At 44.3% G+C, this 25,591-nt stretch overlaps 1 protein-coding gene across 1 annotated transcript in view; it reads left to right on the forward strand.

Moving 5' to 3' along the window:
* The first annotated feature begins 2,520 nt into the window (after window positions 1–2,520).
* LOC126161276 (UDP-glucosyltransferase 2-like) overlaps window positions 2,521–25,591 on the forward strand; it is an 80,175-nt gene continuing 57,104 nt past the window's right edge. The window contains exon 1 of the mRNA XM_049917016.1: window positions 2,521–2,646. Within this exon, the coding sequence (XP_049772973.1) occupies window positions 2,521–2,646 (126 nt within the window). The remainder of the gene's footprint in view (window positions 2,647–25,591) is intronic.

The following is a 25,591-nucleotide window of genomic DNA, read 5'->3' on the forward strand; positions in this document are numbered from 1 at the left end:
GCTAAAATTGACTCAGTTGCATCTGTCGATTCGGTTACGCAACTTGCAAAAACTCAAGAAAACTTAATGGACACAGTAGATACGATTTCAACACAAATGGACACTCTGGAACTTGGTTCAGAAAAACACACTGAGGAAATAAGTACACTATCGGAGAAAGTAGCCGAACTTTCGGATCAGTTCAATAACTTATCTGCAAAGGTAGATGATGATCTGAATGACACAAGACCTGTAGCCATTACTGACACAGAAGAGTGCGAACAAATTAGGAAATTCAAACAAATCAGAATCAAATTAATACGCAACACCAAAGAGAAATCCGGGATGTACAAGATCAGTTGACACAGGTAATACACTCCTGGAAATTGAAATAAGAACACCGTGAATTCATTGTCCCAGGAAGGGGAAACTTTATTGACACATTCCTGGGGTCAGATACATCACATGATCACACTGACAGAACCACAGGCACATAGACACAGGCAACAGAGCATGCACAATGTCGGCACTACTACAGTGTATATCCACCTTTCGCAGCAATGCAGGCTGCTATTCTCCCATGGAGACGATCGTAGAGATGCTGGATGTAGTCCTGTGGAACGGCTTGCCATGCCATTTCCACCTGGCGCCTCAGTTGGACCAGCGTTCGTGCTGGACGTGCAGACCGCGTGAGACGACGCTTCATCCAGTCCCAAACATGCTCAATGGGGGACAGATCCGGAGATCTTGCTGGCCAGGGTAGTTGACTTACACCTTCTAGAGCACGTTGGGTGGCACGGGATACATGACGACGTGCATTGTCCTGTTGGAACAGCAAGTTCCCTTGCCGGTCTAGGAATGGTAGAACGATGGGTTCGATGACGGTTTGGATGTACCGTGCACTATTCAGTGTCCCCTCGACGATCACCAGTGGTGTACAGTCAGTGTAGGAGATCGCTCCCCACACCATGATGCCGGGTGTTGGCCCTGTGTGCCTCGGTCGTATGCAGTCCTGATTGTGGCGCTCACCTGCACGGCACCAAACACGCATACGACCATCATTGGCACCAAGGCAGAAGCGACTCTCATCGCTGAAGACGACACGTCTCCATTCGTCCCTCCATTCACGCCTGTCGCGACACCACTGGAGGCGGTCTGCACGATGTTGGGGCGTGAGCGGAAGACGGCGTAACGGTGTGCGGGACCGTAGCCCAGCTTCATGGAGACGGTTGCGAATGGTCCTCGCCGATACCCCAGGAGCAACAGTGTCCCTAATTTGCTGGGAAGTGGCGGTGCGGTCCCCTACGGCACTGCGTAGGATCCTACGGTCTTGGCGTGCATCCGTGCGTCGCTGCGGTCCGGTCCCAGGTCGACGGGCACGTGCACCTTCCGCCGACCACTGGCGACAACATCGATGTACTGTGGAGACCTCACGCCCCACGTGTTGAGCAATTCGGCGGTACGTCCACCCGGCCTCCCGCATGCCCACTATACGCCCTCGCTCAAAGTCCGTCAACTGCACATACGGTTCACGTCCACGCTGTCGCGGCATGCTACCAGTGTTAAAGACTGCGATGGAGCTCCGTATGCCACGGCAAACTGGCTGACACTGACGGCGGCGGTGCACAAATGCTGCGCAGCTAGCGCCATTCGACGGCCAACACCGCGGTTCCTGGTGTGTCCGCTGTGCCGTGCGTGTGATCATTGCTTGTACAGCCCTCTCGCAGTGTCCGGAGCAAGTATGGTGGGTCTGACACACCGGTGTCAATGTGTTCTTTTTTCCATTTCCAGGAGTGTACAAGAATTATGTATTTCAGAGGCCACTCGCGCTCCAATACGGGAAGAGGGATATAGAAATACGGAACAGCGCGTAGCGTTGCGCAGTTGGAGGTGAGCCGCCAGCAGTGGTGGATGTGGGGAGAGAAATGGTGGAGACTTGAAATTTGTAAGACTGGATGGCATACATATTATGATTATTAAGGTAAATACATTGTTTGTTCTCTATTAAAATCTTTCATTTGCTAACTATGCCTATCAGTAGTTAGTGCCTTCAGTAGTTTGAATCTTTTATTTAGCTGGCAGTAGTGGTGCTCGCTGTATTGCAGTAGTTCGAGTAACGAAGATTTTTGGTGAGGTAAGTGATTTGTGAAAGGTATAGGTTAATGTTAGTCAGGGCCATTCTTTTGTAGGGATTTTTTGAAAGTCAGATTGCGTTGCGCTAAAAATATTGTGTGTCAGTTTAAGCACAGTCTTGTATAAATGTTCAAAAGGGGACGTTTCAACGTCACTCGCCTCTCTCTTCCGACTGCAGTCCCGGCATGTCCGACTCAAGTGGTGAGTTTGACATGCCTCTTGAATCGGTACTGCGGACGTTGTAGGTGTGGTGGTGACGTTGTTGACACGCCCCCACTGGTGCCACGCCCCCGGCGGGCGCGCACCGGGTCTCCTTCCTTGATCTGCTGCACCGCGACGCCTGACCTGGATACGCCGAGCTCGCCTCTTGCGGGTGCTGCATTTCCCATCCCGGGTTTGTTTGTGACGATGTCTGCCAGGCGTGGCAGCGCGTCACCTCACGGGTCGTCCATACGGACTGCCCGTGTTACCATCTGCACCTGTGCGGCGCCCTCAGAGTTGGGGGCGTGTCACCTGCTGACGCGGGCGCTCGGCGTATGTAGGTCACCGCCGCTCGCTGTTCGTCTGTTCCGTGATTGCGGCCGGCTAGCTGGGTAGCCACCGCTTTGTTCCTGCATGTGGGAATCCCGGTAATCGCCTCCGGCGCGTGTTGACACAGTCGCGGACAACGGCCGTCACTTGGGGAATGCCAAGTGCTGTGCGCTCGCCCGACGTCTAGCCGCTAATTGCTCGCATCGGCGACCCGGTCTCCTCGGCTGCATTCACCCCTGGTTGCTAATCTAAACTCAGGGAAGCTTGGCTATGCCGATACATTTCAGACAAATTTTCCATCACAGTCCCCGACTGTTCTCAGCAATCCATAAGGTCTTCCTACATTACTCAGATTCTATTTCTCTCTCTCTCCTTCTCCTACTGTGCCTTACGGGCGTTATCCTTCCAATGATATTTTAACATGGCTTTTAATTTAGCCGCCTTTTCATACATGAATCATTATCCTATCAATTTACAACAATTTTTATTCCTTATTTGATCCCTCAGTGGCTTTATAATAGGGATATTTTAATCAACATTAATCTACGATACTTTATTTACTGATGGACAAGAAATGGATGGAACTAGAATTCCATTTGTTTTAGATTATGATCTATAGTATTCTCGAGACTTACTTATCACATTTCCACGTCCTTCATTTCTCACTCTTCTCACATAAATGCAACATACACACATAGGCACTCTTTACTAGCTACATAGCAGGCATTCCTTGTGACGTCACACATTTCGCATCCACAATTTCTCATTTAGGGCAACCTTCCCCTCTAGTTTACAGTACATGCGCTACCGTAACAGGTATAACAGAGAATTAACTACAAAACATGCACTATTGTAACTACTACGATACATATAATTAACAACCAAAACATGCCTTATAGTAACAAAATCCTACACACACAATTACCGCTACTCCCACTATAACCGGTTTCTACGATAACTTACACCCTTTTTCCTTTGTACACCTCATTTGAGGTTTTTGCATCGTTCCTCTTCATTCTGGTTACCGCTCCTTCCCGTAACACAACTTCTGGATACGGATTAATCTTTCTCCTTACATATTTATCTCCTTCTGGAGTAATTTCATCCTTACTCTCTTTACTTTCATGTGCGACTTGTCTGCTCGTTGATCACATGGTACATCTTATTGCTCGGAATACAATTTATCCTAATACATTTTACACACAACTCTAAATCTACTTTACCTATATTCTATTCTTCCTCAGTTTTTATTCAATGAGGGGTTTCACGTTTGATATGTGATGAAGCCCTCTCGATTTTCTCGTCCTCAGTGTCTGTACTTCTATTGCGTTCGGATGAGGGATGCGGCACACACGGTACGGACCATTGTACAGGCTTAGGAACTTCTTGCAGCCGGCCGCGGTGGTCTAGCGGTTCTGGCGCTGCAGTCCGGAACCGCGGGGCTGCTACGGTCGCAGGTTCGAATCCTGCCTCGGGCATGGGTGTGTGTGTGTGATGTCCTTAGGTTAGTTAGGTTTAAGTAGTTCTATGTTCTAGGGGACTTATGACCTAAGATGTAGAGTCCCATAGTGCTCAGAGCCATTTTTTTTTTTTTTTTTTTGAACTTCTTGCAGATTCCCTTACCTCTGTTTGACAGTTTGTGTGACCGAACCCACACCTTCTGTCCAATGAAGAATTTTATTTTTCTCATTTCCTTTTGGTACGCCTTTTGCCTCCGGTCTGCCGCACTCTTGATATTTTTCAGCGCGAGATCAACGACCTCCTTGTGTTGGTTGTCTTTCCTTTGGCCAAGGTATGACTTCCCGGATTCGATTAGGGGGCTCCTTATTCTTTAGCACTAATACTGGTGGCAACATCGTGGAGGCATTTGGTAATTCATTTAAGATCTCCTGAAACGCCTATAGGTGTATGTCCCACGTTTTATGCTTCCTATAACAATACAGCCTGCACAGCCGCCCTAATTCCTTCATTATTCTCTCGGTGGGGTTAGACGACGGGTGGAACAAGGATATGAAACTCGGCTTTATTTTCCTCCGCCTCAACATCCGCAGACAATGTTTAGATCGGAATTGCGGTCCATTATCCGATATCACTCGTTTCACGAGTTCGCGAATGCCGCCGCCACCGTTTTCCCCGTTGCTTTCCTCAGCGGAGTAAAGCAAACGAACTTCGACGTCAGTTCCACGGCTACAAGAATGAACGCGTAGCCAGATTTCGTTCGAGTTATTGGCCCGAACAAGTCCACCGCGGCGACCTCTGGCAACCTGCTTGGAATGATCGGGTACATCGGTGCAGCAAAAGATGTGGTGGGCGGTTTAGTCCTTTGGCACGGTTTACACACTCTAATTACCCGATGTATCCTCTTTAGCATGTTATTGAAGTAACAGGCCTCTCGTAACTTCTGGAAGCACTTCCGTGCTCCGAAGTGTCCGTAACTTAGGTGTATATACCACACTAGCTTATTTATTAGCTCCTCAGGTATTACCACCAGCCATCGCGGATCTTCTATGCTCCGTTTCCGGAAGAGGATTCCGTTCTCTATTCGGTAGTACTGCCGAATAGCAGCTTGGGACCTGTCCTTCCACTTCTCTTTCACCTCCTTTAGTATCGGGTCCTTCTCTTGTTCGCGCCCGACATTCTTTAGTGACATAGTCACAAAGTTTTCGAACGTGACGTTTTTCAGGTAGAGAATACTTAAATTATTCTCGCCCGGGTCACCGTCTATGCCGTGTTTTAGGCCTATCGGAGCCCGAGACAACGCATCTGCTATCAGGTTTTTTTCTCCTGGAATGTATTTAATTGTGAAATCGGACTCCTGTAGATACAGCGCCCAGCGAGCTAACCTGCCGTGGGCCAACTTTGCCGACATCAGAAACTGTAATGCCCGATGGTCGGTGAACACTTTAGTATTTCTCCCATACAGGAAGAACCGAAATTTGCTATACGCAAAGACGACAGCGAGTCCCTCGAGTTCCGTCACCGAGTAATTTCTCTCTGCCCACGACAGCACTCTACTCGCAAAAGATACGGGCTTCCATGTCAACATATCCTTCTCGTCTTCCCCTTGGAAGAGAACGGTAGCTTCTTACAACAAAAGGAGAACTTCAAAACCCACCCTTTCTGTTATTTGTTCATCATCGGCTGAGGAAAAGTTATTTTTCAATAATCAAATGTTCAAATGTGTGTGAAATCTTATGGGACTTAACTGCTAAGGTCATCAGCCCCTAAGCTCAGACACTACTTAACCTAAATTATCCTAAGGACAAACACACGCACCCATGCCCGAGGGAGGACTCGAACCTCCGCCGGGACATCTACATCTACATTTATACTCCGCAAGCCACCCAACGGTGTGTGGCGGAGGGACCAGCCGCACAGTCCATGACTGCAGCGCCCGTAGACCGCTAGGCTAGTCCCGCGCGGCTTTCAATAATCATAAAACCTTTTTCTTTTGATAATTCGAAGCCATATTGACTATTAATCAACCTTGACTGTTTTAAAAATATGAAAGGGTTTCGAATACCGCTATCAGTCATAAAATTTGTTGGCAACTAAATTATGTATTTAGCGACGTATTTCGAGGAATGTTCCTTATCATCAAGTTATACTGGCATTACGGAAACATTTAAAACATGTTTACACAGATATTAAAGATTCTTTACATGGCTGCTGTGATCATCCTGTGGAGAACGAGAAGGAAGACCTAGTAAGATGCGATCACACTTTTTGTGTCAGCCTTCTGTTCACATAAAAATTTTATAGAACGATTACTCACTTTGTCATGAGGTGCGAAAGTTTTCTTGTGATGCGTGGGAAATAGCTATACTTAAACACATCACAAGAAAACTGGCATGCCATAAGAAAAAAGTGAATGATCGTTTTATAAATTTTCATGTGAACGGAAGACCAATACAAAAAGTGACATCGACTATTACAAGGTTATATATTCTCTCTCTCTCTCTCCACAGGATGATCACAGCAGTCATGGAAAGGTGCTTTAATATCTGTATAAACATATGTTAAATGTTTTTGTAATGATCACAGCAGTCATGTAAAGGTACTTTAATATCTGTATAAACATGTGTTAAATGTTTTTGTAATGCCAGTGTAACCTGATGATAAGGAACAATCCTCGAAACATGTCGCTAAATACATAACTCAGTTGTCAACAAATTTTGTGAGAGGTTCTGGTATTTGAAAGCCTTTTCATATTTCTTGGTGATTAAAAATTCTGTAACTTGAGATTTCTGCTACCAGTACATATGCCCATAACCTATTAAAATTTCGTAGGCATCGGAACAAATACACCCATTTCAAGCAACAGTACAGGGCTATTACAAATGATTGAAGCGATTTCATAAATTCACTGTAGCTCCATTCATTGACATATGGTCACGACACACTACAGATACGTAGAAAAACTCATAAAGTTTTGTTCGGCTGAAGGTTTCCGCCGCCAGAGCGCTCGAGAGCGCAGTGAGACAAAATGGCGACAGGAGCCGAGAAAGCGTATGTCGTGCTTGAAATGCACTCACATCAGTCAGTCATAACAGTGCAACGACACTTCAGGACGAAGTTCAACAAAGATCCACCAACTGCTAACTCCATTCGGCGATGGTATGCGCAGTTTAAAGCTTCTGGATGCCTCTGTAAGGGGATATCAACGGGTCGGCCTGCAGTGAGCGAAGAAACGGTTGAACGCGTGCGGGCAATTTTCACGCGTAGTCCGCGGAAGTCAACGAATAAAGCAAGCAGGGAGCTAAACGTACCACAGCCGACGGTTTGGAAAATCTTAAGGAAAAGGCTAAAGCAGAAGCCTTACCGTTTACAATTGCTACAAGCCCTGACACCCGATGACAAAGTCAAACGCTTTGAATTTTCGGCGCGGTTGCAACAGCTCATTGAAGAGGATGCGTTCAGTGCGAAACTTGTTTTCAGTGATGAAGCAACATCTTTTCTTAATGGTGAAGTGAACAGACACAATGTGCGAATCTGGGCGGTGGAGAATCCTCACGCATTCGTGCAACAAATTCAAAATTCACCAAAAGTTAACGTGTTTTGTGCAATCTCGCGGTTTAAAGTTTACGGCCCCTTTTTCTTCTGCGAAAAAAACGTTACAGGACACGTGTATCTAGACATCCTGGAAAATTGGCTCATGCCTCAACTGGAGACCGACAGCGCCGACTTCATCTTTCAACAGGATGGTGCTCCACCGCACTTCCATCATGATGTTCGGCATTTCTTAAACAGGAGATTGGAAAACCGATGGATCGGTCGTGGTGGAGATCATGATCAGAAACTCATGTCATGGCCTCCACGCTCTCCCGACTTAATCCCATGAGATTTCTTTCTGTGGGGTTATGTGAAAGATTCAGTGTTTAAACCTCCTCTACCAAGAAACGTGCCAGAACTGCGAGCTCGCATCAACGATGCTTTCGAACTCATTGATGGGGACACGCTGCGCCGAGTGTGGGAGGAACTTGATTATCGGCTTGATGTCTGCCGAGTCACTAAAGGGGCACATATCGAACATTTGTGAAGGCCTAAAAAAACTTTTTGAGTTTTTGTATGTGTGTGCAATGCATTGTGAAAATATCTCAAATAATAAAGTTATTGTAGAGCTGTGAAATCGCTTCAATCATTTGTAATAACCCTGTATATATTTCTGAAGTGAGCAGATCGTAGTGAAGACGCTGAAACCTGGATAATCGTTACTACAATATAAAATAAAAATATATAGTGATCATTTGCTGCACATAGCCTAAAGTAGCATAAAACAAAATACCATTAGTATAACTCATTTTGCGAAAGACCTCTGGTTGGCTTTTAATTAAAGCTTAAACTCGAGTCTCCACAATAAAAAAATCCTATAGAGGTGTTGTGGGCATTGTCTAGCGGCGGAGGGCTCTCCCTCCCCTGAGTTGCCGCCCACAGAGGCTCCTGTTCGACGTCCGGACAGAGGGAAAGTAACTGACGTGATGTCCTCCGACGGCCGGTGTGGTGGCCACGTTATAGAGAGGGAACTGGGTGTTCGTGTGTTGTCCGACTGCTGTCTTCCTGGACCCTAAGCTCGAGATAGCTAACTTCGTCCTGTTGGCCCCGTCCGCTCGTCCCAGACAAATTCACTTGTTGCATCCGGGCGGCGTGCTCGTCCGCTGTCGGCAGCGAATCCCGGACTCCGCACGGCAGAGCGCTACCAACACACCTGCCCAAGGATGATTTACGACCCCTGTTCACAGCCTTACATCCACCAGCACCTCATCTCCCGCCGTCAAACTTCACAGAAGTTCTCCTGTGATACTTGCGGGAACAGCGCTCCTAGAAAAAATGATATTGCGGAGATATGGCTAGCCCGCAGCCTGGGGGCTGTTTCCAGAATGAATTTGCATTCTACCCTTCTGTTTTTCTGGGAAGCAGAATTAGACGCAATAAAGCAGTATTCAAGATTATTCCATTTATTACTCGGAAGACAAGTCGTTGCCGTATCTTCTACGAAGGGTGGTGGCTGCGTAAACCTGTCACGAATCCGTTGAATCCAAGAGCTGACTCACGGCTGCTGAGGACGCGGCATCTTTTCGGAGGGCAAGTTGCTGACGCTCTCCATTGGTCGCCTTGTCTGGAGGAGGCGGTGACTGCGACGTGTGTCTTTGATTCAAACACTGTTTCGTGGAGTAGTCCATCCCGTCCGGATCACTGCCCGTGTTGTCTCATCAGGTGGACTGTGGTGTCAGACGCCGTGACGCCGTGCTGAATACTGAACCCGGTCCTTTAGTGAGGTAGGCCGTCAGACTCGTGCGGCGCTGGAGTTTTAGGGTAGCTTCCACGCTGTACCGGAGTCATGTAGGTAAACCCCTGGACTACCCATCAGTGCTGGTTGCTGTCCTGACTTCAGTACCGAGTGCTTGACTTCATCACCCATGGCATTTGACCTATGCTGGTCAATTGCTATTACATGGCGATGAAGTGGCGTTTTTCGTTCACTCACGCGTTATTTTTAGTAATACGATAAAAAAATTAATCTTGATAATATTCTTCATTTAATGTGTGTCAGCAATAAGAAGTATATCTACATCAACTGATAAAAACACCTGCTCGACCATCTGTGTACAGGTTAACCGAGATTACTGCATTATGGCGTTTACATACTACAGTTTCGCTCTTTTATGTCCTATGTCATCTTTAATTAGTAACGGTAGGTGCGTCATGCATTGTAAGTACGCTGTTTATGTTTTCTTATTGGCAACGTTACGTAGCGCTCTATATGAAAATCACTGGCTGTGCTGTGTGCAGTCTGTGGCTAGTTTGCATTGTTGTCTGCCATTGTAGTGTTGGGCAGCGGTAGCTGGATGTGAACAGCGCGTAGCGTTGCGCAGTTAGAAGTGAGCCACCAGCAGTGGTGGACGTGTGGAAGGAAATCGCGGAGTTTTGAAATTACATATATTATGACTTTTGATGATATTTAGGTAAATACATTGTTTGTTCTCTATTAAAATCTTTCATTTGCTAACTATCCCTATCAGTAGTTAATGCCTTCCGTAGTTTGAATCTTTTATTTAGCTGGCAGTAGTGGCGCTCGCTGTTTAGCAGTAGTTCGAGTAACGAAGATTTTTGGTGAGGTAAGTGATTTGTGAAAGGTATAGGTTAGTGTTAGTCAGGGCTATTCTTTTGTAGGGATTTTTGAAAGTCAGATTGCGTTGCGCTAAAAATATTGTGTGTCAGGTTAAGCACAGTCATGTATTAAATTGTTCTAAGGGGACGTTTCATAGTCATACAAATTTCAAAACTCCGCCATCTCTCTCCCCACATCCACCACTGCTGGCGGATCACCTCCAACTGCGCAACGCTACGTGCTGTTCACATCCAGCTGCCTCTGCCCAACGCTACAATGGCAGACAACAATGCTAACTAGCCACAGACTGCACACAGCACAGCCAGTGATTTTCATACAGAGCGCTACGTAACGTTGCCAATAAGAAAACATAAACAGCCTACTTACATAGCCCCCATGCTCCCCACAAAAAATTGTTTTGGGCAGTGGCCAATAATGATTTGATAAAATTTTTCGTAATTACAATAACAAAGAAATCAAATGCACACACTTATTGATACAATGTTGGTCAAAAGCTAAAATTTTCTCACAGTCCATAAAGATAATCCTGATCATTCATCATAATAGGAATTACAGTTTTTTTTCACAAAGTCTCATTAGTAAAAGAAATTGCACACAGAAGTAGTGGATTTCCATGCAGTCTTGAAGAAGTAGTGTTGTCCTTCCAACAGAAAGACAGTGCTGACTCTTGACATGCAGACAGGTAATGGGCCACAACAGAGCAAACCCACAGCAGAGTCAGTCGAAGTTTTGAAGAATATTGGTAGGTAGGTCATCACAGAGCAGACCCACTGTAGTCCTGGTAGAGATTATGGTATTGGTGGGCTACCAGAGGTGCAGACCCACTGCAGTCCTTGTAGAAATAATGGTACTGGTGGGCCATCAAAGATGCAGACCCACTGTAGTCCATGTAGAAATAATGGTATTGGTGGGTCATCAAAGGTGTAGATCCACTGTAGTCCTTGTAGAGATGGCCAGCAGCCATGTTCTGCGACTGTGCAGGTGCACAATCACCATCGAAGAGTCTTGCAGAGAAGATAGCAAGTCCATAAACCACCACTTGTGCACGCATAAAGTTTTTGGAATTGTCCTTAGAAGTGTTGCAGACAATATAGTAAGTCTATAAACCACCACTTGTACACTCACGAAGTTTTTGGAATTGTCCTTAGAACCAGCAATTCTGTTATCCAGTCCCTTGCTGAATTAGTAACACACGTGCAAACACTAACAGTCCCTACTTCTCACATATTGTCCATATACTATGACCAACAGAAACGTGTGCAGTGAAATGAATGCTCACAAGTTACTTAATTTGATGAACTGGTGTCAATTACAATTTTATAACATAAAAATACAATAACAAAGGTACAAAATACATCATTAAAAACATAATAATACAGATAACATTTGTAGTAATACAGGCTTTACAAAATAATAGAAATAAATATATACATCAGTGTTACAGGAATTATGAGATAAGTAAATACATAAAAGATCAGAATAACTTTTGAAACATCAACTTTACACATAAGCATTAAAACAAAACAGAATTAATAATGTCTAACATCTGTACAAAGTAAATAACATATTATTAATGCAAATTATATTTGAGGATAACAGTATTCCTCATCATAGTGAATGTAGCTTAGTATTAGAAGAAGAAAAAATTCTATGAAACTACACAGAGAGAGGAAGAAAACAAATACACAAGGGTACACAAACACATAGTAGAATAACACAAGAGGAAAGGGCAGGGTTTGTTTTCAGTGTAACATTTGGTACTGCAGTCCAACCCAAAACTTCATTCCATAGATTTTTCGTCTTATTTCAACATTTGTTTCCACCAAAAAATCCTATCCAAGCATGCTTTCTGTATTTATATATTCACATTTTTCTTACGTCATTATTTATTTTGCATTATCTTACCTCATCATTTATTTCCAAGAAAATCCTACTTATACCTGCTTTCTGTACTTTTTTTGTATAACTTCTCAATGCATTTCTTCCAATTCATCGCAACTCATTCTCTTATAGGCTACCCCCTCTTAAGCTAACTTAAATCTACTAAGCTCAGATGCTAAACTAAGGGACGAGGCAATGCAGCAGCACAAAACAATTAACGCAAACAGCAATGACAAAAAAATGCAAATTGGCAGCAGCAGTAAATCTAGATTAACAGAGAAAATGCAACATTACAACTAATATGAGCCAATGTGCAGCACCAAGAAAAATAAATCAGTAGTAAAACTACACTCCTGGAAATGGAAAAAAGAACACATTGACACCGGTGTGTCAGACCCACCATACTTGCTCCGGACACTGCGAGAGGGCTGTACAAGCAATGATCACACGCACGGCACAGCGGACACACCAGGAACCGCGGTGTTGGCCGTCGAATGGCGCTAGCTGCGCAGCATTTGTGCACCGCCGCCGTCAGTGTCAGCCAGTTTGCCGTGGCATACGGAGCTCCATCGCAGTCTTTAACACTGGTAGCATGCCGCGACAGCGTGGACGTGAACCGTATGTGCAGTTGACGGACTTTGAGCGAGGGCGTATAGTGGGCATGCGGGAGGCCGGGTGGACGTACCGCCGAATTGCTCAACACGTGGGGCGTGAGGTCTCCACAGTACATCGATGTTGTCGCCAGTGGTCGGCGGAAGGTGCACGTGCCCGTCGACCTGGGACCGGACCGCAGCGACGCACGGATGCACGCCAAGACCGTAGGATCCTACGCAGTGCCGTAGGGGACCGCACCGCCACTTCCCAGCAAATTAGGGACACTGTTGCTCCTGGGGTATCGGCGAGGACCATTCGCAACCGTCTCCATGAAGCTGGGCTACGGTCCCGCACACGGTTAGGCCGTCTTCCGCTCACGCCCCAACATCGTGCAGCCCGCCTCCAGTGGTGTCGCGACAGGCGTGAATGGAGGGACGAATGGAGACGTGTCGTCTTCAGCGATGAGAGTCGCTTCTGCCTTGGTGCCAATGATGGTCGTATGCGTGTTTGGCGCCGTGCAGGTGAGCGCCACAATCAGGACTGCATACGACCGAGGCACACAGGGCCAACACCCGGCATCATGGTGTGGGGAGCGATCTCCTACACTGGCCGTACACCACTGGTGATCGTCGAGGGGACACTGAATAGTGCACGGTACATCCAAACCGTCATCGAACCCATCGTTCTACCATTCCTAGACCGGCAAGGGAACTTGCTGTTCCAACAGGACAATGCACGTCCGCATGTATCCCGTGCCACCCAACGTGCTCTAGAAGGTGTAAGTCAACTACCCTGGCCAGCAAGATCTCCGGATCTGTCCCCCATTGAGCATGTTTGGGACTGGATGAAGCGTCGTCTCACGCGGTCTGCACGTCCAGCACGAACGCTGGTCCAACTGAGGCGCCAGGTGGAAATGGCATGGCAAGCCGTTCCACAGGACTACATCCAGCATCTCTACGATCGTCTCCATGGGAGAATAGCAACCTGCATTGCTGCGAAAGATGGATATACACTGTACTAGTGCCGACATTGTGCATGCTCTGTTGCCTGTGTCTATGTGCCTGTGGTTCTGTCAGTGTGATCATGTGATGTATCTGACCCCAGGAATGTGTCAATAAAGTTTCTCCTTCCTGGGACAATGAATTCACGGTGTTCTTATTTCAATTTCCAGGAGTGTATATTAAGGTAAATATATTGTTTGTTCTCTATTAACATCTTTCAATTGCTAACTATGCCTATCAGTAGTTAGTGCCTTCCGTAGTTTGAATCTTTCATTTAGCTGGCAGTAGTGGCGCTCGCTGTATTGCAGTAGTTCGAGGAACGAAGATTTTTGGTGAGGTAAGTGATTTGTGAAACGTATAGGTTAATGTTAGTCAGGGCCATTCTTTTGTAGGGATTTTTGAAAGTCAGATTGCGTTGCGCTAAAAATATTGTGAATCAGTTTAAGCACAGTCCTGTATAAATTTTTCAAAGGGGACGTTTCAGCATCATTCGTTGTGAAAGGGACGGTATATTCTAATAGCGTAAGTCGGGGTAGTGTGTTTGAATTTATATAAATCAATGCATAGTTTATTACATTTTAGTCATAACCTGGTGCAGAGGTTTAATGTTTAAGAATTTTAACCTTTCTATAAGTTATTCGTTTTAAGATACAACTGCGTTGGGCTTTTATCTTCGACAGTCATGGTCTCACTTAGACATGCGCAGTGTTCTCCGCCATGTCGATTTGCAGCGCACCGGCCAGTGTGGCCGAGCGGTTCTAGGCGTTTCAGTTTGGAACCGAGCGACCACTACGGTCGCAGTTTCGAATCCTGCCTCAGGCATGGATGTGTGTGATGTCCTTAGGTTAGTTAAGTTTAGGTAGTACTAAGTTCTAGGGGACTGATGACCTCAGATGTTAAGTCCTATAGTACTCAGAGCCATTTGAACCTTTTTTTTTTATTTTGCAGCGCGCTTTCTGGTCCTACTTAGTTTCTCACGTGAGCTCCCGAGGCCCACCACACGGCGTCCATGGAGACGAGGCGCACACCACAGCTTCAGTCAAGTCATAGTGTTGGCTTACTACTTATGTACCGCATTTTTAAAATGTGACTACCCTTATTCAGGCTGTTTTAGTTTTATTTCCAGACCATGCCCTCTTAGACCAATTATAGATTGAGGTATATCTTCTGAAGAATGCTCAATTACAGGATCGCACACGAAATGTGTTACCATTTTTTTTAAATATAAACTTTATTCACAATACAATCTGAAAAGAACATATACTACAATAAAGAGCCGTCCATGGGGATTCGTTCTAACTCAGCACATGCTCAATATGTCCGCCATTTCGTTTCCTAATTTCCTTCATACGAACACTGAAGTTAGTGATTACCCTACGGCACATGTCTTCCGTGATTTCCCTAAATCGTTTCAGGCAAATGCCGGGATGGTCCCTTTGAAAGGGCACGGCCGATTTCCTTCCCAATCCTTCCCTAACCCGAGCTTGCGCTCCGTCTCTAATGACCTCGTTGTCAACGGGACGTTAAACACTAACCACCACCACCCACCACCACCACATGTCTTCCGTAATTTCACTGCAAGCTTGGAAAATAAGTCTTCTGAGCTCCATTAAATCACGTGGACGTTTCGGGAAAATTTTTTCCTTTAGGTATCCCCAAAGAAAAAAGTCACATGGATTGCAGTCTGGACTACTTGGGGGCCAATTTTGTCCGTGATTGAAGCGACCTGGAAACCTGAGTGAAATGATCCGCATGTCGAAATGCTCGTGTAAAAACTCCAACATAGTTTGTGGCCTTGCTCCATCTTGCATGAACCACTGCGTGTTGAAGGGCAAGGCAGTAGCAAGAAGCTGTGGAATGAAGCTATTGCGATGCATGCTCAAATAACGCTCGCTGTTCACAGTTTCTTCAAAGAAAAAGGGTCCAGTAAGTCCGTGATTGGAAATTGCTGCCCACGCTGTAATCCTCGGAGCATAATGTTGTCGTTCGTGAAGCACTTGTGGGTTTTCAATGGACCAAAAGCGTACATTTTGTTTGTTAACCACACCGTCTACATGAAAATGCGCCTCGTCTGACAACCAAACGTTGTTGAGAGTTTCTTCCCTATCCTCTGCCCACGGAAGAAACAGTAGTCTCTGCTGCTTGTGTTCTTCAGTGAGCTTCTGTGCACAGGTCATCTTGTATGGGTACATATGGAGGTCACTTTTAAGAATGCGTTGAACGGGGCGTCTGGATATTCCCAGTTGCACTGCTGCCTTTCTACACGATTTCCCGGGACTTCTATGTACAGCAACTCGTACCGCTTCAATATTCTTCGGCGAACAAACAGGCTTAGGCCGAGATCGCTTCGCTTCCAATACTGTTCCTTCCTGTACAAATTTATCGCACAACCTGTGGATGGTCTTCTTGCAAGAGACCCATCGTGTGTTAAATTGTTGTCGAAAACGCTTCTGAGTCACAACAAGGCTTTTCGTTTCATGAAAAAGTAACACAATTGCCCATCGTTGCTGTGTCGTTGGTCTTCCAATGTCAGCCATTGCTGCTTACTACTCTCCTAGCGGTAGTATCGTGAATTACACGTCATTTCGTAACTCATTTGTTTTTCCAAGCTCTGCTGGTACTGCTGTAGAGATCCCAGCGGGATATCTAACGTGCGTCGTAAATTCTGAAAGACACAATTGGTAACACATTTCGTGCGCCATCCTGTATTTTGCCTGAAACCTAAGGAAAGATTGGTTTCATTACCGCAGTCGAGGTTTACAGTTTCTTATGTATTAGATTATCACAGTTGCTGACTGGGCTGCAATGTTGAAAATAGTATTTAACTAAGTTTCTGAAACTCTAGGTAAAGTTCAATATGCTACCGCTAAAATCTTTGGTTACTGCAATAACAACATAAAATCTGTGACAGACAGAAAAACAAATCTGAAGTCTAATCTGAAATCATGACGCCGGCAGAATTGGCCGAGCGGTTCTAGGCGCTTCAGTCTGGAACAGCGCGATCGCTACTGTCGCAGGTTCGAATCCTGCCTCGGGCATGGATGTGTGTGATGTCCTTTGATTAGTTAGGTTTAAGTAGTTCTAAGTTCTAGGGGACTGATAACCTCAGATGTTAAGTCCCATAGTGCCCAGAGCCATTTGAACCATTTTTTTGAAATCATGACTCTGGACGACATGGCCTGTAGGCGAATATTTAGATACGCTCTGGTACTATGTACAGTACAGTTGATATAGATGTTTACTTCTTTGTGAAATTTGTTGAGTTCAGACAAGTAGTAATACACTTTGTGGTCAAAAGTACCCGGACATCTGACTGAAAATGACTTAAACGTTCGTGGCGCCCTCCATCGGTAATGCTGGAATTCAATATGGTAATTGTTCACCCATACGCACACGTTCAATCAGCTCCTCGAAGGTTTCTTGGGGAATGACAGACCTTCTTCACGGAGTTCTGCACTGAGGAGAGGCATCGATGTCGGTTGGCGATGCCTGGCAAGAAATCGAAGTTCCTAAACGACCTAAATGTGTTCTGTAGGATTCAGTTCATGACCCTGTGCAGGCCAGTCCATTGCAGGGATGTTATTGTCGTATAACCACTCCGCCACAATCCGTACATTATGAACAGGTGCTCGATAGGGTTGAAAAATGCAATCGCCATCCCCGCATTGCTCTTCAACAGTGGGAAGTAAGAAGGTGCTTAAAACATCAATGTAGGCCTGTGCTACGAAAGTGCCATGCAAAACAAGGGGTACAAGCCTCGTCCATGAAAAGCACTACCACACCATAACACCACGGCCTCCGAATTTTACTGTTCTCACTACACACGCTGGCGGATGACGTTCACCGGGTTTTCGCAATACCCACACCCTGCCATCGGATCGCCACATTGTGTACCGTGATTCGTCACTCCAATGTTTACGCTCCCTACATCAAGGGGGGCGCGTTTGGATTTTACTGGCATGATGTGTGGCTTATGAGCAGCTGCTCGACCATGAAATTCAAGATTTCTCAACTCCCGCCTGTCATAGTATTTGCTGTGTATCCTGATTCAGTTTGGAATTCCTGTGTGATGGTCTTTATAGATGTCTGCCTATTACACATTACGAGCCTCTTCAACTGTCGGCACCGAGCGAGGTGGCGCAGTGGTTAGACACTGGACTCGCATTCGGGAGGACGACGGTTCAATCCCGCGTCCGGCCATCCGGATTTAGGTTTTCCGTGATTTCCCTAAATCACTCCAGGCCAATGCCGGGATGGTTCCTCTGAAAGGGCACGGCCGACTTCCTTCCCCATCCTTCCCTAATCCAATGAGACCAATGACCACGCTGTCTGGTCTCCTTCCCCAAACCAACCAACCAACCAACCAACTGTCGGCGGTCTCTATCAGCCAACACACGAGGTCGGCCTGTACGCTTTTGTGCTGTACGTGTCCCTTCACGTTTTCACTTCACTATCACATCGGAAACAGTGGACCAAGGGATGTTTAGCAGTGTGGAAATGTCGCGTATTGACGTATGACACAAGTGACACCCAATCAGCTGACCACGTTCGAAATCCGTGAGTTCCACGGAGCGCTCCATTCTGCTCTCTCACGATGTCTAATGACTTCTGAGTTTGCTGATACGGAGTACCGGGCAGTAGGTGGCAGCACAATGCAACTAATATGAAAAACGTATGTTTTGGGGAGTGTCCGGATACTTTCTATCACATAGTGCATATTATTGTTTTTTATAAAATTTAATCTACTGCGCTGCTTAACAATCCGCAGAGTGAAAATCTCATTCTGGAAATATCCCCCAGGCTGTGGCTAAGCCATGTCTCCGCAGTATCCTTTCTTTCAGGAGTGCTAGTTCTGCAAGTTTCGCAGGAGAGCTTCTGTAAAGTTTGGAAGGTAGGAGACGAAGTACTGGCAGAACTAAATCTGTGAGGACGAGGCGTGAGTCGTGCTTGGGTAGCTCAGTTAGTAGAGCACTTGCCTACGAAAGGCAAAGGTCCCGAGTTCGAGTCCCGGCCCGGCAGACAGTTTTAATCTGCCAGGAAGTTTCATATCAGCGCACACTCCGCTGCAGAGCGACAATCTCATTCTGGAAATATCATCCAGGCTGGGGCTAAGCCATGTCTCCGCAGTATCCTTTCTTCCAGGAGTGCTAGTACTGCAAGTTTCGCAGGAGAGCTTCTGCAAAGTTTGGGAGGTAGGAGACGAGGTAATGGCAGAAGTAAATCTGTGAGGACGAGGCGTGAGTCGTGCTTGGGTAGCTCAGTTGGTAGAGCACTTGCCCGCGAAAGGCTAAGGTCCCGAGTTCGAGTCCCGGCCCGGCACACAGTTTTAATCTGCCAGGAAGTTTCATATCAGCGCACACTCCGCTGCAGAGTGACAATCTCATTCTGGAAATATCCCCCAGGCTGTGGCTAAGCCATGTCTCCGCAGTATCCTTTCTTTCAGGAGTGCTACTTCTGCAAGTTTCGCAGGAGAGCTTCAGTAAAGTTTGAAAGGTAGGAGACGCGGTACTGGCAGAAGTAAATCTGTGAGGACGAGGCGTGAGTCGTGCTTGGGTAGCTCAGTTGGTAGAGCACTTGCCTGCGAAAGGCAAAGGTCCCGAGTTCGAGTCCCGGCCCGGCACACAGTTTTAATCTGCCAGGAAGTTTCATATCAGCGCACACTCCGCTGCAGAGTGAAAATCTCATCCTGGGTATCCGTAAACCGTTAGCATCCACACTTACACACAAATAAATCCTGTATACGAAACTGTTAAGTGACTCTTTCCGCATCATTTCGACTGAAATTGTGCGAATGATCTAAGACACTAATGATGAATTTTGTATGACTGATCTCACTGCAAGCACAATATTTTCGGCAACACAAGCGAGATCCCTAATGGCACTGCTTATACAACGTCTCTCAGTTTTCTTTATTATTTATTGCTTTATCAATTTCCTGCAAGTTTTCCAGTATCGGATTAATTCTGGCAATACGTTAAAGATGTTAAAATGTTCACCAACTCTGCTGTATTCTGAGACGACTTGGAATTTTATGAGCATCCATGGTAGTGTAAAAACGAAGGTGCTTAATTTAAAGCACTCAAGAAAGCCCTTATTTGTGATTATGTAGAAACATTGTAAAGGGAAAGACAGTGGTGTTCTATGTACGGCAAGCAAACATAATCATTTATCAGGCATGCTGAATACATGAGTATTTCAAATGATGGCTCTCTATTTTCTATAAAGGAGTCGTTTTATCTGAACAGTTATTTTATGGAAGTATACAAAGCTGTAACTGGCGTTGTAAATTATAAAAATTATCTGTTTTGGATATCTGTGACAGAAACCAAACGTCGTGTGACGTTTGAAGAGATTTGTACTGTCAGGATGACTCACTCAGTGCTATCAGTTATGTTTCCGCTATCGTGGGTTCAGATGAAGAGGAAAACTGCAACGTAATCGTAGATAAGATGGTTCAGTAAGATACTCTGCTCCTACATATAACACCGATTCGCGATTTCGCTGTCATACGTTGTTGATCTACAGTTGTCGCTTGAGGCTGTCATAAAATAACAACATGCGCTCATCTTACGGGCAAAGCATGACTACAATGAGCGGTAAGTCACAATCTCTTTCCCGCTTTTTTTTTAAGCCGTAAGGCTTAGGTCTGGTTTGATACTTTTCATACATGTTCCTAACCATTTCTGAGTAACGAGTACACGCAGCAGCTTCTTTAGTATGTTTAGAATATTCTAGTACGTGTCTGCTCTACCATTTTCGCGGTTTACTACTACTTTTAGCGGATACCGCGCCAGAAACCACAGTAAATTACTCCTTCCTTTAGTAAGGGCTTACCGAAGACTTTACTCCTTCCTCAATATGTTTAGCACCTCTTCATTTCACACCCTATTTCGTCACTTTTTTTCTTTGTACAGAACCACAACATTTGAAATGCTTATCTTATTCTCCGGATTTGAAATTGTCGTCATTTAAGTTCGATACCATGTTACTGCAGGCTGTCATTTTGGAAATTTTTTCCTTCTGTCTCCATTTATGTCGCCTTCATTGTGATGTAGTAGCTTAAATCACTAAAATTACAAGAAAAATGGAGAAAATCTTTCAATATATAGTACATTCTGTGTTTTATAAGGTTTCAGATCATAGTTTATAATACTCTTCATTCTTCGTGTCAGTTTAGAAGAATGTGGCCATCTGTCCCACTGACAAGTTATGATCGACAATATCCGGATTTGGTTTACCATTATGAAAGGTAGTAAAATGATGTAAACGGAGGTGCTATACAGATTGCAGTGTGTGCGGAGATAATTATTGTTGCGTAAGGTAAATTAGCGTGAAGAGCTACATCAATCTATCTTCGGACTGAAGATTACAACAAGACCCTGTTCTGTATTGTTATGGTTATGTTATTACTCTTTTCATTTTGGAATCTCACAGTCAAACACTTAATTATTACTCGAAGCTTCCTTTCTTTTAAATGGTTTGAGTGTTTTTTGATGTTTGTATAAAACTATGTGTCTAAAACAGAAGATGACTGGAAATTAAATGATTCATAAAAATAACGGAGCATTGGAACAATGTAGGCTACATGAAAGATTAGTATGTAATGTGGTGAGTTATAACAAAAATCTTTAAGGCTTGGACACAGCCTGCGAGTTAATGCTTTTACAGAAACACGATGAAAAATCCTTGATGGGCTAAGGAATACATGTCACCATGATAGCAGTTAACTGCCTGATATTGGAGATAGAAATGAAGTATAAAATTTAAATTCCTCATATTCACTTCAAAACTGTCACAGAGAGCGCACGATGTCATATATTTAAAGAAATGAAATACTGAAATTTAACTGACAACACACTCGCAGATTCTTCAGTTTACAGGTTATTTAATGGAAACTCTGTCTAGTTAAATTAGCTTTTCAGCTTATCCCCTCTCTTTCGAGAGTACAAAACCACCAGATAGTAAACACCGGAAATTCAAAGGATTCACTATTCATGCCAATGCGAAGGAAAAATAAAACTCACACTTTGAGCCCGCAAAACCATTAAAAGTAACATTATTTATCTCAGGAGCCTAAACTTACATGAGACATACGATACCAGGCGAGCCCAAACGAAGATTAACGTTTCGGTATTGTCTTATGTTCAAAATCTGCATTAACGCACTCTTCACTACTACTGAAATAGTGTTTGGTAAATAGTATGAACCATCCCACATCGTAGAGCTTTTTTCAGTATCCATCTCCGTATTCTGGATGTTGCTGTTGCAACCCTCTAGGTGGGCAAGTACGTTTTTTTTTAATTTTTTATGTTCTTTAACGTCCTTCTTGTGAGGGGTTTGATGCGACTTCTTTTCATGCGCCAACCTGTACATCTCAGGGTATCCTTCACACTCAGAGTTCTCAGTTACTTCTTCCACTTATACACCTAGGTCTAGTACAATGGGTGTTTCCCACATGCCCTGTTTTCTGAAACTTCTTCTTGTCGCTGTTTTCCACATATCCCATTCCCTGCCGATTTTGCTGAAAACTTTTTAATTTATAAATCCATCTAATTTTCAACACTTACTCTAGCACCAAATCTCTATGGTTTTGATTTTTTTCGTTCCCGGTTTCCCCACAACCCATGATTCACTGCCTTCCGCATACACATTCCCAGAAATTTCTTTTTGAAATTAAGACCAATGTTTGATACTAGTAGATTTCTTTCCATCAGGAATTCCTTCTTTTCTTGTGCTAGTTGCTTTTTATGTCCTCTTCGGCAGCTGCGTCGTACGTTGTTTTCTTTTCACGAAACAAGAATTCCTTCTCTTCGTCTACTTCGTGGTGCCGAATATTGACGCAAAGTCTATCGCTAATCTCATTTCTGCTACTACTCATTACGTTCATCGTTCTTCTATTTACTCTCAGCCTAAATCCTGTTTTCATTAAACTGTTCATTACATTAAATAGAGCATGTAATTATTCTTCAAGTTCCTGAGGACAGCGTTGTTACCAGTGACTCTTATCACATATATCCTTTCACTATGAATTTTAATCCCACTCTTGAAGCTTTGTTTCATTTCCCTCTCTGCTACTCCCACGTACAGACTGCAGAGTAGGGGTGAAGGACTGCACGCCAGTCTTACACCCTATTTTATTCCGAGAACTTCGTTCTTGGTCTTCCAGACGTATTGTTCTCTCTTGGTTCTTGTGCGTATTGTGTATTACCCGTCTTCATCTGTAACTTGCTCCTATTTTTCATCCTGAACCATTTTACATTGCTGAAAGGCTTCTCAGGTCGAAAAAAACTATGAGCGCGTCTTGACTTTCCTTCAGTCTTGCTTCTACTGGCTTTATCTTTCCTAAAGCCAGACTGATCGTCATCTAACAGATGACATTGTCAGGAGATTGGGCGCATGAGCTGTTGGTCTGATCCTCGCTGTAATTCTCGTACTTATCTTCTCCTCCTATCTTCAAAAATGCGTGGATTACGTTTTTCCGAAAGTCTGCAAATATGTTGTCAGTCTCGTAAATTCTACACATGAACGGGAGTAGTTGTTTTATTACCACTTTCAGTAATGATGGAATGTTATCCATCCCTTCTCCCTATTTTAATCTCTTTTCCGAAGCTCGCCGGCCGAAGTGGCCGTGCGGTTAAAGGCGCTGCAGTCTGGAACCGCAAGACCGCTACGGTCGCAGGTTCGAATCCTGCCTCGGGCATGGATGTTTGTGATGTCCTTAGGTTAGTTAGGTTTAACTAGTTCTAAGTTCTAGGGGACTAATGACCTCAGCAGTTGAGTCCCATAGTGCTCAGAGCCATTTTTTCCGAAGCTCTTTTATATTCTAATTCCCTATCGTTTCCAGAGTGATATGCAGAAGAATAGAAAGATAGTATCTAGACATATGGAACGACATGCAATTGAGTTTCAGGAAGGGCAAAGGTACAAGAGAACCATTTGTCAGAATTTACTTAGTAATGGTAGGCAGAGTGAAGAAAATTCAGCATTTGTGGACCTGGAAACCGCCTTCAACAATGCAAGGTGGAATAAGATATTCACAGTCCTTGAAAGATCTTGGCTAAAGTACAGAGTGAGACGAATAATTTACAATATAATCTTTCCCAATCGGAGTAACAAAAATATGTCAAGAAAGTCAAATTAGATTGAAGGAGGTGTAAACATGGCTGCAGATCTACGTTCTTCAACTTGTGCGTGAAAGAAATAATGAAGGAATCTAAAGAATATTTCAAAACAGTGATAAAAGGGCAAAGGGCACGGATACCGATGACGCGTTTCGCAATCGATGCGGACCTGCTCGCCGGACGTAAAGAAGAGACAGTTGTGGTAAGAGAGAATGGTTTCTACTGTCTAGGAAACAAGGTTACATACAGTGGCTAAAGCAAAGAAGATATTCAACTGCTATGAGTGAAGACAGATTTCTTCAAAGAAAGAACCGTGCCGGTATCAAACATCGACTTGGAAACGAGCAAGTGAGAAGTGCCTAGAGTACAAATTTGCATAAATGTGTATCATGGTCTATCTTAAATCAAAAGGAGAAACTCGAAGCTTTTGAAATGAGATGCTATTACAGCATATTAAAAACTAAGTGAACTGATAAGGTACAAAATGAAGTACTAGAATGAATGAAAGGCCTTTACTATAAGAAGTGCTGAAGCATCTTCTTATCGTTAATTTGGTGCTTCGCAGCTTCACAGGGGAGAAAATAGTAGGGAAAGACTAAATCTAGAATATGTAATACAGATTGTGAACGATGATATGTGTAATGGTTACGAGTAGATCTGGAGGGTGCCACAGGTTTCCAAAGGATGGAAGACAGCAGTAAATCTGCGTAAGACTGACGAATTAGAACAAAAATTAACCGCAGGCGCATTTCACTGTGAGGTAAAAATTATTCGTACAAATGGCACTACTCCTATCAATCTGAACATTTGTGTGTACTTGTTTTATCTCGATAAACAGTGTATTCGCAGAGATTCCACCATCACGACAATGTAGTGGCGGCGGTTCGCAGGCGTATTCATTTGGATGCACGAGGATAAGTATTTTCTTGAAAGCAATCTTCATTGTTTCATCCGTTAAATCAGCATCGATGTCAGACAGTTAAGTTCCATCCACCTGATAGTGGAACTACATGTTCTGAAACCGACGATGTTTTTCAGATAAGATACAACAGGTATTTCGAAAATAGTTTTTCATAACCAATTTTTGTTTACATTTAGTAAACTATATGATGGGAAATGATATTTTCTGTAAGTGGGCATTCAAGGATTAAGAAGCGATAAGAAAATAAATGATAAACAAGAGAAACAGGAGACGTTGAAGACTGAATACGTATTTGACTAGTCGAATCACAAAGCGACTTAACCACCACAAGAATCACACGGACTACTTCCTCATAATCGACGTAATTGAATGTGTATTCCGACACTTTCTGCACCTTGCTTTGGACTGGCTGTCAGGCGGTTGTACCATAACTGAATATTGTTTAATGTTAACCTTCTGAATAGGTAGTATGTGTCAATTTCGTTTCAGACCAAAGTAGTGTATTTGTACTTCTATTTATAGTTTTTCTCCGCAGTGGAAAATAACTGTATTTGCTGCCTGCATCATTTATGTGTTATTACAATCCGTTACGAACTATTATGAGGTACTTACGTAATACGTTATCATACAGTGTGCAAAATATACGATCTTGTAACATCGGTAACATCTGTTCCCGTCATATCACCGAAGTTAGTTAAACAGAGAACCGACTCGTGGCGATAACATATTAGACCTGCTGGTGACAAACTGACACGAGCTATTTGAAACAGTTAACGCAGAACAGGGAATCAGCGATCAT

Source organism: Schistocerca cancellata, chromosome 2, assembly GCF_023864275.1.
Source record: "Schistocerca cancellata isolate TAMUIC-IGC-003103 chromosome 2, iqSchCanc2.1, whole genome shotgun sequence".
NCBI classification, from domain to species: Eukaryota; Metazoa; Arthropoda; class Insecta; order Orthoptera; family Acrididae; genus Schistocerca; species Schistocerca cancellata.